This window comes from Entelurus aequoreus, linkage group LG16 (genome assembly GCF_033978785.1).
Source record: "Entelurus aequoreus isolate RoL-2023_Sb linkage group LG16, RoL_Eaeq_v1.1, whole genome shotgun sequence".
Classification (NCBI taxonomy): domain Eukaryota; kingdom Metazoa; phylum Chordata; class Actinopteri; order Syngnathiformes; family Syngnathidae; genus Entelurus; species Entelurus aequoreus.
The window spans coordinates 9,763,646-9,778,786 of NC_084746.1; the positions used below are offsets into that span (position 1 = coordinate 9,763,646).

The following is a 15,141-nucleotide window of genomic DNA, read 5'->3' on the forward strand; positions in this document are numbered from 1 at the left end:
GCGCAGTTTTCTGTGATTTTTTCGGTGGTCAAGTTGTCGGTACATCACTTGTCAATAGTGTGTAAATAATAGGCCCTATACATCAATTCATACTGTAACGACCAGCTGATGTTAATGTTTTGTGTTCCTGTGATTTGGATTTGAGGCGAGACGAAACGAGGCGAAAGTGTCTGCACGGGAGGTAAAGCCTGTTGGAATTGTGCCGTTTTTTTTATCATAAGATTGGTAATAAAAGTTAAAAATAGCGTCGGAGAAGCCCAGACTTCCCTCTCCCCAACAACTTCGTCCAGCTCCTCCCGGGGCGTAACAAACCTGTTATTATGAATTAGTATTAACACATTTTTTTGTATCGTTTAGCCATATTTTCAATTCTTGCTGCTTTTGATTGTTGCGATTTTTTAAAATTGTTTACAGACTTTTAATGACATTATTTTGATTAAAAAGAACTAGCAACAAATGTAGCATCTTCTTCTGGTGTTATTATAGAATGTACTCGTGTTTTTGAGACTACTTCTGTCCCTCCATGTCGCTGACTAAAGAGGTTAAAGCAAGCAGGACTTTTTTTTCTCTTTTTAAAAGAGAAAAATATATATATATATATATATATATATATATATATATATATATATATATATATATATATATATATATATATATATATATATATATATATATATATATATATACATATATATATATATATATACATATATATATACATATACATATATATATATATATATATATATATATATATATATATATATATATATATATATATATACATATATATATATATATATATATATATATATATATATATATATATATATATATATATATATATATATATATATATATATATATATATATATATATATATATCTCAATTCCTACTGTAACGACCAGCTGATGTTGATGTTTTATGTTCCTGTGATTTGGATTTGAGGCGAGACGAGACGAGGCTAAAGTGTTTGCACGGGAGGTAAAACCTGTTGGAATTGTGCCGTTTGTTATCATAAGATTGGTAATAAAAGTTAAAAATAGCATCTGGCTTTGTGCGATTTCTTCTGGGGACTACGATATATTATATGACTTGAATTTGTTTTCAAGTAAAACAAAAACAAAAGCCCTTATTTTGAAGGTGTTGCGGTAATAAGAAATGCTGTGGCGTCTAAAACAGAACCTGCACACATTCCACATGCTGCATGGTGCACATCGCCTCCTGCTTGCATCACCATTCTGCAGCGGTATCTGATTAGTTGCCACTCCACTTGTTTTCCTTTACAGTCACATTTCCATGCAAGCGGAGCCTGCACCATCCATCTTAATGCAGGCGGACACTTGACTTGTACCGAGACCCTCAAATGAGGTCCCAGGCTCCCGATGACAGAAGTTAAAATGTTCTTATGTTTCAGGCCCTTTTTTTGTGAAACAAAACCCTGTTTTTTATAGCAAAACTTTGTTATTATTTCCAATTAAAAATGTTCAAAGTGAAATATTTTGATGTGAAATAATTGAATAGGTCAACAATTCATAACATTGATTTTGGTTCTACAAAGTTTTTTGAGCAATGCCAGTTAAAAAAGTGCTTAAAGTAAGTCATATTATTTATTTATTTTACTTTCAACACTTATACATCTATTGATCAACTTCAGAACTATTTGTTGAATTAAAGTTATCTTATGTTTTTTCCCATTTTGTCAAAGAAAACCCAGTTTTTTTATGGCAAAAAAACTAACTATGTTATTATAATAATAGGTCTATATCATTAAAGTGTTTAAAGTAAGTCATATATTTAAAAAAAACAAAACCAGTAAAGTTGTCACGTTGTGTAAATGGTAAATAAAAAGAGAATACAACACATCCTTTTCAACTTATATTTAATTGAATAGACTGCAAAGACAAGATATTTAACATTCCAAACTTTGTTATTTTTTGCAAATATTAGCTCATTTGGAATTTGATGCCTGCGACATGATTCAAAAAAGCTGGCACAAGTGGCAAACAAGACTGAGAAAGTTGAGAGATGCTCATCAAACGCTTATTTGGAACATCCTACAGGTGAACAGGCTAATTGGGAACAGGTGGGTGCCATGATTGGGTATAACAGCAGCTTCCATGAAATGCTCAGTCATTCACAAACAAGGACGGGGCGAGGGTCACCACTTTGTCAACAAATGCCTGAGCAAATTGTTTAAGAACAACATTTCTCAACCAGCTTTTGCAAGGAATTTAGGGATTTCAACATCTACGCTCCGTAATATCATCAAAAGGTTCAGATAACCTGGACTAATCACTCCACGTAAGCGGCAAGGCCGAAAACCAACATTGAATGCCCGTGACCTTGGATCCCTCAGGCGGTACCGCATCAACAAGTGACATCAGTGTGTAAAGGATCTCACCACATGGGCTCAGGAACACTTCAGAAACCCACTGTCAGTAACTACAGTTGGTCGCTACATCTGTAAGTGCAAGTTAAAACTCTACTATGCAAAGCCAAAGCCATTTATCAACAACACCCGGAAACGATTCGCTGGGCCTGGAGCTCAACTAAAATGGACTGATGCAAAGTGGAAAAATTTTCTGAGGTCTGACGAGTCCACATTTCTATTTGTTTTTTTGGAAACTGGACCAAAGAGGAAAATAACCATCCGGACTATTCTAGGCACAAAGTTCAAAGTGATGGTATGGGGGTGTATTAGTGCCCAGGACATGGGTAACTTACACATCTGAGAAGGTGCCATTAATGCTGAAAGGTACATACAGCTTTTGGAGCAACATATGTTACCATCCAAGCAACGTTATCATGGACGCCCCTGCTTATTTCAGCAAGACAATGCCAAGGGGGGATAGGGGTGTGTGGAATGTGTGCAATGAACCCTGATCAATATGTCATCAGGGCTGATTATGTCAGTTAGCTAATAATGGCTCACGGCACACATCCATTAGTGGATTGATGATTAGAGCGGTGTGTGTGTGTGTGTGTGTGTGTGTGTGTGTGTGTGTGTGTGTGTGTGTGTGTGTGTGTGTGTGTGTGTGTGTGTGTGTGTGTGTGTGTGTGTGTGTGTGTGTGTGTGTGTGTGTGTGTGTGCGGTCACTCTACCAAAATGACACTTTGATTGTTCAATACTAGCCGACATATTTATTGGACTCACGATCACGGCTCAGGCCCGGCTTGTTAGCGTGTAGGTCAGTGGCGTCTCCCTGGAGCCTTTGAGCAAGGCACCGGAGGGTTTATTTGTCATGTCAAACTTTTCTTGCACGACTCGTCGCTCTATTTCTTCTTTATGTCCAGTCCTTTTTGCAGCTGCTCAACTAAACTGTGGTGGCTTTTATTATTTATTATTTAGTTTTATAAATTCAGTTTCAGTTTCAGTTTCAGTTTCAGTGGAACATGCATACGACACAATGTGATGTAACACACGTTTCCACTTGTTTCCTTACAGCACGTCCGAAAAGGAGTAGGAAGAATCAGAGCTTATTTAATCTGACCCCTTTTTCATACCATAGCAGTTTTATCCCATTTCCTTGTTCTCTGTAACAGAACAGTGAATAAATAAATAATATACCATAGTAAGAAAACGAATATTAAATACATAAATAATCTTTATCAAAAAAAAAAAAAGGGTTCAAGATGTTCGTGATAATTGTTGTTGTGTGTATTTTGTGAACACTTGTAGTTTGAACAGTCTCTTAAAGTGAATCATATTATTCTTTGATTTATTTATTTGATTTATTTATTTTCTTAATCCATTTGATTTATTTATTATATATATATATATATATATATATATATATATATATATATATATATATATATATATATATATATATATATATATATATATATATATATATATATATATATATATATATATATATATATATATATATATATATATATATATATATATATGTGTATTATATTATATTATTATTATATTATTTATTTACTTAATCCATTTGATTTATTTACTTAATCCATTCCATCATTTAATTCCACATACTGATATGCTAAAGGTTTTAAGTGTTGTACGTGCATACAAATGTTTGAAATGACATTTTCCTAAGGGTTATATTTCTCCTCTTTTGTTGAGAATAATTGTCGTACATTCTTGACTAGCAGGTTATAGTTTGCATCATTTTAGATGTTTGTAAATGCACCAAATCCTTGAATTTTAGTATTTTTGATTCAATAATTTCTATGTTCTCTATATCTAACATGATGTATTATTATCACTGATCTTTTTTGCAACACACTTAGTGAATGAAGTGTACTTTTGTAATTATGTCCCATATTTATGCACAATAACTCAGATATGTAACACTAGTGAGCAGTAGAGAATATGTTTAGTTTTATTCATTATTGACGTGTTTCTTGCTACTTTATGTTGTATGTTTTTTACATGAGTTCATTTTTTCATCTATTATTACACCCACAAATGTGTTTATGGAGGGGGGGCGTGGCCTGCGGACCTGCAGCGAAGCTGGGTGTGCCAGGACCGGCTGCGAGATCAGCGACAGGTGCGTAGATGGGCCCCACCTGGGCCTGCTTATCTAATCACCTGTCGCTTTGTTAAAAAGGCAGCAGCCGGTCCTGGCACACCCCGCTTCGCTGCAGGTCCGCAGGCCACGCCCCCCTCCACAGTGTTTTCTTTCACCCTTTCAATGTCTATGCCGTCTATTTGTATTTGTGTTTGACTTTCTCTTCTACTGTTACCAAATATTATTATTAGTCTGTTTTTGTCAAACCATCTTTTTAATGTGTTCATTTCTTCTGTTATTATTTGCATTAGCTTCAGGCAGCACACGTCTCGTGCTGAAAGATACACACTTCCCATGATTTGACACCGTAAATGACTGTTATGTTATGATGTGGGTTGAATGTGTAGCGCACGAGCGCACGCTCTTGGCCGCTTTTATGCGAGTGGGTGTTTGGAAAATGGGCTGTAAAGGAAAATGAGGTGTGATGCCTCCTTGTCTCGTCTCATTCCCACTCTTTGTTAACCCGCTGAAAATTACGGCTGCCGGAGGGAGGGGGAAAAAAAAAAAAGCTTTGTCCCTGCAAAAGGGAACCCCTGTGATGTGTGTGTATGCCAAGCGAGGGCATGCAGAAAGTGTGTGTGTGTGTGGACCAGGACCCTGTCAATCAAGCACCGTGTGAAAGAATGAGGCTAGAAACAGCAGTCAAGTTCACCAAGAACTCTTAAACCAACAACTAGGTGAGAGAGTCAATGTTCCCTCAAAGTAAAGACAACTTGGAATCATTTCACAATTCATTCTGGCTAATCACAGTAAAAAAAAATAAATAAATAAATTAAAAAAAAGGACACCCACCACCAGCCTGCTTTATGCCATCTAGTGTGCCAAGCACAATGCCAAGGAGCTCATGTTAGCACTTAGGCTGGGTGGACAGCTCATATCCAAATCTGTGGGACGAATATGTAAAGTTTCCAGACCTAGTGTGTGTGTGTGTGCGTGTGTGTGTGTGTGTGTGTGTGTGTGTGTGTGTGTGTGTGTGTGTGTGTGTGTGTGTGTGTGTGTGTGTGTGTGTGTGTGCACTTGTCTCACCATCCTTGTGTGGACATACACTTGATAAACCACCCTTTCTGTGAGGATCTTTTAACTTGTGAGGACATTTGCCTGGTCCTCACAACTACAAAAGTCAAATATTTTTTTTACTTTGTGTGTTTTGCATTCTCAAGTGAGGTTGCAACTAGGGATGTCCGATAAATGCTTTAAAATGTAATATCGGAAATTATCGGTATCGTTTTTTTAATTATCGGTATCGTTTTTTGTTGTTGTCGTTGTTTTTTTTGTTTGTTTGTTTTTATTAAATCAACATAAAAACACAAGATACACATACAATTATTGCACCAACCCCAAAAACCTCCCTCCCCCATTCACACTCATTCACACAAAAGGGTTGTATCTTTTTTGTTATTAATATTCTGGTTCCTACATTATATATCAATATATATCAATAAAGTCTGCAAGGGATACAGTCCGTAAGCACACATGATTGTGCGTGCTGCTGCTCCACTAATAGTACTAACCTTTAACAGTTAATTTTACTCATTTTCATTAATTACTAGTTTCTATGTAACTGTTTTTATATTGTTTTACTTTCTTTTTTATTCAAGAAAATGTTTTTAATTTATTTATCTTATTTTATAATTTTTTTTAAAAAGTACCTTATCTTCACCATACCTGGTTGTCCAAATTAGGCATAATAATGTGTTAATTCCACGACTGCATAAATCGGTTGATATCGGTATCGGTTGATATCAGTATCGGTAATTAAAGAGTTGGACAATATCGGAATATTGGATATCGGCAACAAGCCATTATCTGACATCCCTAGTTGCAACTCTCTACTTCCATCTAGGGCTAGATCAGGGGTGTCAAACGTACGGCCCGAGGGCCGGATCAGGCCCGTGAACAGGTTTTATCCGGCCCGCGGGATGAGTTTGGTAAGTATAAAAATCAGTCGAAATTTTTGAATGAAAGAAACAGCAGTTCTAAATGTGTCCACTAGATGTCGCAATAGCAATTCTTTGTACCTTTGTAGATGATGCTACATATGTAAAACAATAAAAATAAACCACATGAGGTTAGTGCACCAGTCGAGGAAAATGAGCAAACTACATAAATAACATCCTGTAATTTGATTTTGATATTACTTTTTTATCTTGATAGATTGAAAATTAACACCAATGAGTTGACTGATGATAATTATCACATCATTTATTCAGAAAGTATAAATAACGACGAATAAAGATAGAATACTATTAACCGCAACATGTAAGTCTAAAAAAAAAAACAACAACATTATGATTTGTACATTTTCAGAATGTGCTTGCTCTATTTTCAAACAAAAAAAAACAATCTGAAGTTGTCTTTATTTTTAAGTCATCGTGCCGTGATTTTACCAGTCCGGCCCACTTGGGAGTAGATTTTCCTCCATGTGGCCCCCCATCTAAAATGAGTTTGACACCCCTGGGCTAGATGTATATTTTTTCATCATTCTAGCTATAGTGGAAAGGGGGGCCCTCACAACCCACTAACCAAACGTGGGTCCACATAAAGTAGGCAAGACATGTATGTGTGTGTGTGTGTGTGTGTGTGTGATGTCCAAAAAGACAGCAGGTTGTATCTTGTTAAAAAAAAAAAATGAATTAGAGACAAACAGTTCCCAGTACTCACCCCTCCTTCTGAGGGACTTGCTGCCCATTTCAGCTCTCCTGGTACGGTCCTGGTGTCCAGCAGGGTCACTACAAGGACACATGAAGGGTCACTACAACCATTGTTATGATGTCATTCAAATATACAGTCAAAAGTTGTAAAGAACATCATGTCATGGCTGTCTTGAGTTTGCAATCATTTCTACAACTCTTATTTACATCACATGGACAAAGATAAGACCTTCTGGTGGAAAGTTCTGTGGTCAGATGAAACAAAAATGGAGCTGTTTGGCCACAATACCCAGCGAAAAGGTGAGGCCTTTAATCCCAGGAACACCATCTCCACAGCCAAGCATGGTGGTGGTAGTATTATGCTCTGGGCCTGTTTTGCTGCCAATGGACCTGGTGCTTTAAATGGGACAATGAAAAAGGAGGATTAGCTCCAAATTCTTCAGGACAAGCTAATATCATCCGCCCGGAGGTTGGGTCTTGGGCGCAGTTGGGTGTTCCAACAGGACAATGACCCCCAAACACACCTCAAAAGTGGTAAAGGAATGGCTAAATCAGGCTAGAATGAAGGTTTTAGAATGGCCTTCCCAAAGTCCTGACTTAAACGTGTGGACAATGCTGAAGAAACAAGTCCATGTCAGAAAAGCAACACATTTAGCTGAACTGCACCAATTTTGTGGTCAAAAATTCAAGCAGAAGCTTGTGGATGGCTACCAAAAGCGCCTTTGCCAGAATAATTGTATCTAAGTTATCACAAAACTTTGTGTTGCCATGAGTTCCCGGCGAGAGGACGAAAGCTGTCTTTGATCTTACCAAGCAAAAGGCTTGTAAAACTCCACTGTGTAGGATGGGAAGCGACATGAAGGCGTCAGTTTCTTTGATCTATTGTAATCCACAGGAAGATCTTGTCTCGACCCGAGATCTACAAAGCGGAGAGGAATGCAGGACCTGACGCAAGCTCCAGACATCTTTTCTTTGAACTGTTTTGTGACCAAGGGCGACGGCTGTTTATGACCCCTCTCCCTTTAAAAACAGCTGTTGCCATGTAATCAGGGAAAGTCCAAATAAAAGAGGAGGCGTAGAACTCTCTTGTCAGAGCGTGGTGGAAGACTGCACAAAGAGTACAGCCCAGACGTTTCTCCTCAATGAGCTAAATTGAATTATGTCTCTGTTTAATTCCTTGCTTCTTGTCTGTTTAATAGATGGCATCTGTGTTTGAACCTGACAACCTTATTGCAGGTAAACTTGCCAAGGGACATGTAAGCAAATATTAACATTGCTGTATGTATACTTTTGACCCAGCACATTTTCAGTAGACCCATAATACATTTATAAAAGAAGCAAACTTCATGAATGTTTTTTGTGAGCAACAAGTATGTGCTCCAATCACTACATCACAAAAAAATAAGAGTTGTAGAAATGATTGTAAACTCCAGACAGCCATGACATGATGTTCTTTACACGTGTATGTACATTTTTGACCAGGACTGTACCTACTATGGTCACTTTGTTCCTGATCTGAGGTCACCAACCTGCAGCTTTTGGCTACGATTTGGCACCTTTATATAAATCCATGAACACGCTTATTGGTGGGGCTGGCAATAGTTAAATAGGAAAAAAAATGCGGTCAATTATGAATTATTTAATGTCTCTGTGCGGCCCGGTAGCAAATGTGTCACGAACCGGTCTGGGGTTGGGACCACTGCTCTACTTGCCAGATCATTTTAGGCAAGAGATAAGTTAGCTTCTACGTCAACACGAAACATGTAATATATACATGATGTAAGTATATATGTCATGTAGTAACATTCATAATAACATGTAATATATACATGATGTAAGTATATATGTCATGTAGTAACATTCATAATAACATGTAATATATACATGATGTAAGTATATATGTCATGTAGTAACATTCATAATAACATGTAATATATACATGATGTAAGTATATATGTCATGTAGTAACATTCATAATAACATGTAATATATACATGATGTAAGTATATATGTCATGTAGTAACATTCATAATAACATGTAATATATACATGATGTAAGTATATATGTCATGTAGTAACATTCGTAATAACATGTAATATATACATGATGTAAGTATATATGTCATGTAGTAACATTCATAATAACATGTAATATATACATGATGTAAGTATATATGTCATGTAGTAACATTCATAATAACATGTAATATATACATGATGTAAGTATACTTACATCATGAATGTTACTACATGACATATATACTTACATCATGTATATATTACATGTTATTATGAATGTTACTACATGACATATATATATATATATATATATATATATATATATATATATATATATATATATATATATATATATATATATATATATATATATATATATATATATATATATATATATATATATATATATATATATATATATATATACACTACCGTTCAAAAGTTTGGGGTCAGCCAAACAATTTTGTGGTATAGCCTTCATTTCTAAGAACAAGAATAGACTGTTGAGTTTCAGATGAATGCCATTTTGAGCGTTTAATTGACCCCACAAATGTGATGCTCCAGAAACTCAATCTGCTCAAAGGAAGGTCAGTTTTGTAGCTTCTGTAACGAGCTGAACTGTTTTCAGATGTGTGAACATGATTGCACAAGGGTTTTCTAATCATCAATTAGCCTTCTGAGCCAATGAGCAAACACGCTGTACCATTAGAACACTGGAGTGATAGTTGCTGGAAATGGGCCTCTCTACACCTATGTAGATATTGCACCAAAAACCAGACATTTGCAGCTAGAATAGTCATTTACCACATTAGCAATGTATAGAGTGTATTTCTTTAAAGTTAAGACTAGTTTAAAGTTATCTTCATTGAAAAGTACAGTGCTTTTCCTTCAAAAATAAGGACATTTCAATGTGACCCCAAACTTTTGAACGGTAGTGTATATCTATATATAGCCCGCTCGGGTGAGTTTTCCTCGCCCGTATGTGGGCTCTGTACCGAGGATGTCGTTGTGGCTTGTACAGCCCTTTGAGACACTTGTGATTTAGGGCTATATAAATAATAAATGATATATATATATATATATATATATATATATATATATATATATATATATATATATATATATATATATATATATATATATATATATATGTTATTATGAATGTTACTACATGACATATATATATGTATATATGTATATGTCATATAAACATGATGTATGTAGATATGTCATGTAGTAACATTCATAATATAAACATGATGTAAGTATATATGTCATGTAGTAACATTAATAATATGCGCTATTTATGTATTTTGATCATTTTCAGCATATGGCGGCGTATCAATTCCACATCACAACGTTCACTCATCCCTTCATCAACAACTACTAATCACGCAGACTTCATAGCAAACCAACAGTGATTACTTTGGGACAAATTCTGATCCAGAACCTTATGTTTTTGCTTCACAGCAAAACGCTATCTATAAGCAGGGGCGCCCATTAGGTTGATCACAATCTAGCGGTAGGTCGCCTGCCAGGCATTAAAATAGAATAGACCTAAAAATGATGGATGAGCAGACGTGACTTTGGTCACTTGATTGACATCTACGGCGCCCGAGGGTCTTCCTGCCAGGTCATTATTGAGAAAAAAAACGACCGACAGGAAGAGGAGAAACACTTTTGAATTCAACAGACTGTCTTCACAATAAAAGCCATCGCAATCACACCAACTTATAAACCAAATTTACACAACTGGAAGAATAAATTGTTATTGAGAAAACAAAACCAACCGATGTTTGGGTGCGTCTCCAAAACTTTGAGGTGAACTACTTTAATGTCCGCCATCAATTCCATGCAACACATTAAGACAAAAAAAAAAAAAAAAAAAATGAAATGGCATCTCAAGTTTGTCCGCCAATCTCCCCAACGTCAACTTTGTCTCCGTCACGTCAGCGCAAAAAGCATCCAAGGACGCGCGGTCGCGCACGCAGCCGGCTCCGCGCCGTGCCGCGCACGGCCACGCTCTCCCCCCCTTTTTTTTTTACCTTCATTTCCCGGGTAAGTCCTGCTCCTGGAGCCGGAGACCGCGGCGGTTATCCAGAGGAGCGCCGAGAACCTCCGCGCTACGTGCGCAGCCATGAGTGCGTAACGCTGGCGCGCTGCTGGTGGCCGTGGATGCATCCCGGTGGGACAAGTGTGCGTGAATGAAGACGGAGAGAGCGCGTGCGTGTGCGTGTGTGCGTGTGTGTGTGCGTGTAAATGTGTGTGCGTGTGTGTGTGTGTGTGTGAGTTGGATAGTGGGCGGATGCTTCCCGTGATGGTCATCCACACTGCGTAAAGCAAATGACACTATAAGGCATTATTTTGTCAATTGTGTAAAACAAGTATTAGTTGTTATTTGTTTATTAAGTAATATATGTGAGGGGAAATATTAGTTCTGGTTAGATTTTTGCAAGGTTTTTTATTTTTTATTTTTTTTAAAATGAATTGTTGAGCGCGCACTAAGAAGTACCGCCGTCAAATGAAGACGCATGTGACGTAAATGCACACAACACACACTCAAATGTGTCATTATTTCCCTGGAGGAGGTTTGAAGTGTCTCAATAAATGTGTGCCGGACTGCTGCAAGGCGCAATGCTGCAGGACCACGTCGCCCCCTGTCGGTGACTGTCGTCCATGGACATCTGTGAGGATGTAATGCAGGGGTGGGCAATTAATTTTTACCGGGGGCCGCATGAGCAACCCGAGCACTGCTGGAGGGCCACATCGACAATATTTCAATTAAATTTTGCTCAATATTATTTTTGATGTATACCGTAAGATAAATAATAATAATAATAATAATAAATAATAATACTAATACTTCAACATAGTGTGTGTAACAGCATTCCATGACTAATATAAATAAATTAACATTAATAATAAATGACAGTAAAATAAGCACACGTATGACTGAGGAGTCATAGTGTAACTTTGTGTGGTGTTTGAGTTGTCCGACTTTTTGTGTGGCCATAAACGCACCAGTGGTTTAGTGCTATGCGTGTTGGTGACAGATGACAAGTTGGTTTTGGCCTGGTTTGTACGGCAGAAAATGACTAGTTTTTCGAGATAGAATTGTTTTACTCATGTTTTTGGTGTGGTTATGTCCGAATATAAACAGTTTTGCTCAATAAAGTGATCGATATAATTCCTGTCCTCGAAGCATCTCGATAGACGTTGCAATAATTGAACGGTGTTCAATTGAACGGTGTTGACGAACACCGTTAGGGCCGCTTGTTGTCACTGTCACTCAAAGTTGCATTGCAAAATTACATAGAATAAATATGTTTATTTTGTTTAGAATTCAGATGGGATTTGATTTGGTGCGCGGCATATATTTGCTGCGCGCAGAGGACGCTTGAGCAGTGCGCAATTGCACAGGCGCGCACCTTAGAGGGAACGTTGCTTGGCAGTCCATGTCTTGTTGAAAACACGCCATTCTTCATCAACTTTTCTCTTTTTAGCATCTCGGGTGTAAACCGTGCATCACTTGTCGCTGCGTGTGCACCTTCACTCGCAGGTTACACACGGACACACGCCCATAAATAATACTTTTCAAAATAAAAGCAGCACAGTTGTATTGCGCGCACGACATAGAAGTTTTTTCAACTTTGTTTTGTAATTTGTGATTGCAGCTGTTCACATTCACTCACAATCACGCACACGCATACGTCCACACGGAAGTAATACAAACAACGATTTTCAAAACAAAAGCAGCACCGTTGTATTGCACACTCCACATAGATACTTTTTAAAATGTATTTTGTAATTTATAATTGGCCTCACGCGGGCCGGACAGGGACGCACAAAGGGCCGGATGCGGCCCGCGGGCCGCAGAATGCCCAGGTCTGATGTAATGCGTGGACATGACAACTAATACAAGTTAAGAACTAGATGAGGTGTGAACGCTCCAATGCTGAAGTTGACGTGTGACGCCTAGTTTGAACCCTGAAATGGTTTGAATGTTGGAATGGTTCAAATAGGTCGAAGAGTTTGAATTTCCAGGGGAACCGGAAATTTGGTTTGGAACTTGGGAGAGTGTTAGTTAGAATGTACATGATAAGAGGAATGTGTTGAAGGTGGAATGGTTTGAATAGGTTAAAAAATGTGGAAATGGTAGAAGTTTAAAAAATGGCCAATTCATTTTGAATGGGGAAAATGCAAAAAAATAGAAATAAAAAAAATAAAATAAAAAAAGGAATTATGGGAAATCCGGGAATTTTTTTTTTACAATTGTTGAAGTACAATTCCTGAACAGGCTGAATATTTTGAAGTTGGAACGGTTTGAATCAGATTAAAAATGTGCAACTTGTGGAACTTTGAAGAATGTCTCATTGATTTCAATGGGAATTTTGGAAAAATTTGGAATTTCGGGAAAAGGGGAAACTTTTCTTACAAATGGTAAAAAAAACGTGAATAATCTGAATGAGTTGAAATGGTTGGTGTTGAAATTTCTCAAATCGGTGGAGAAATGTTGAAGTTATAACATGTTGAAATGAGAAATGGTATTACAGAATTCCTGGAATTTCGGGAAAACCGGGAATTTGTCCCCATTTGAAATGAATTGGCCATTTTTCAAACTTCCACCATTTCCACATTTTTCAAACGATTCAAACTATTCCACCTTCAACACATTCCACCAATATGGAAATTCAAATTTCACTTTTTCCAAGTTAAAAAAAAATCCAGGATTTTTCCAGAATTCCTGGTTTTCCAAAGCCCTATTTCCACCCTTTTTTTCTGGCGACGACTCCTTCCACATTTTTAAACTCATTTTAACCGTTCCACCGTCCAAACATTCTTCTTAATCAGGACAAAAAACAAAGTTGTTTTTTGAACTGCAAAAATTCCTGTTTTTTTCCGAAATTCTAGGAACTCCATAATACAATTTCTCAATTAAAAATGTTACTACTTCAACATTTCTCCACCGATTTGAAACATTCCAACACCAACCATTTCAACTCATTCAGACCATTCAAGTTTGTTTTTACCATTTTCAAAAAAAAATCCCGCTTTTCCCGCTTTTCCCAAATTTTTGGGAATTCCCATTGAAATCAACGGGACATTCTTCAAATTTCCACAACTCCCACATTTTACATCTGATTCAAACTGCTCCAAACTTCAAAATATTCAGCCTATTCGGGAATCACGGGCTTTCCCTTGACAAATTCCATAAATTCCCAGATTTCCCAGAATTCCAGGTTTTCCAAGACATTTTTCCCGTTCAAAATGAATTGGCCATTTTTCAAACTTCCACCATTTCCACATTTTTCAACCGATTCAAACTATTCCACCTTCAACACATTCCACCAATCTGGAAATTAAAATTCCCCTTTTTCCAAGTTAAAAAAAAATCCAGGATTTTCCAGAATTCCTGGTTTTCCAAAGCACTATTTCCACCTTTTATTTCTGGCGACTACTCCTTCCACATTTTTAAACTCATTTTAACCGTTCCACCATCCAAACATTCTTCTTAATCAGGACAAAAAAATGAAATTGTTTTTGAACTTCAAAAATTCCTGTTTTTTCCCCCAAAATTCCAGGAACTCCATAATACCACTTCTCAATTCAACATGTTACTACTTCAACATTTCCACACCGATTTGAAAAATCCCAACACCCACCATTTCAACTCATTCAGACCATTCAAGTTTGGTTTTACCATTTTTTTAAAAAAATCCCTGCTTTTCCCGATATTCCCACATTTTTGGAAATTCCCATTGAAATCAACGGGACATTCTTCAAATTTCCACGACTCCCACATTTTACATCTGATTCAAATTGCTCCAAACTTCAAAATATTCAGCCTATTCGGGAATCACAGGCTTTCCCTTGAAAAATTCTAAAACTTCCCAGATTTCCTAGGATTCCAGGATTTCCGGGA

General features: G+C 36.9%; 1 protein-coding gene across 1 annotated transcript in view; it reads right to left on the reverse strand.

Annotated features, from left to right (window-relative positions):
- The window catches only part of LOC133631444 (ephrin type-A receptor 4-like), a 34,624-nt gene extending 23,177 nt beyond the window's left edge, over positions 1-11,447 (reverse strand). The window contains exons 1-2 of the mRNA XM_062023644.1: positions 11,264-11,447; positions 7,210-7,277 (exon numbers count right to left, since the gene is read on the reverse strand). Of these exons, the coding sequence (XP_061879628.1) occupies positions 7,210-7,277; positions 11,264-11,399 (204 nt within the window). The 5' untranslated portion in view covers positions 11,400-11,447. The remainder of the gene's footprint in view (positions 1-7,209; positions 7,278-11,263) is intronic.
- Positions 11,448-15,141: the final 3,694 nt, after the last annotated feature.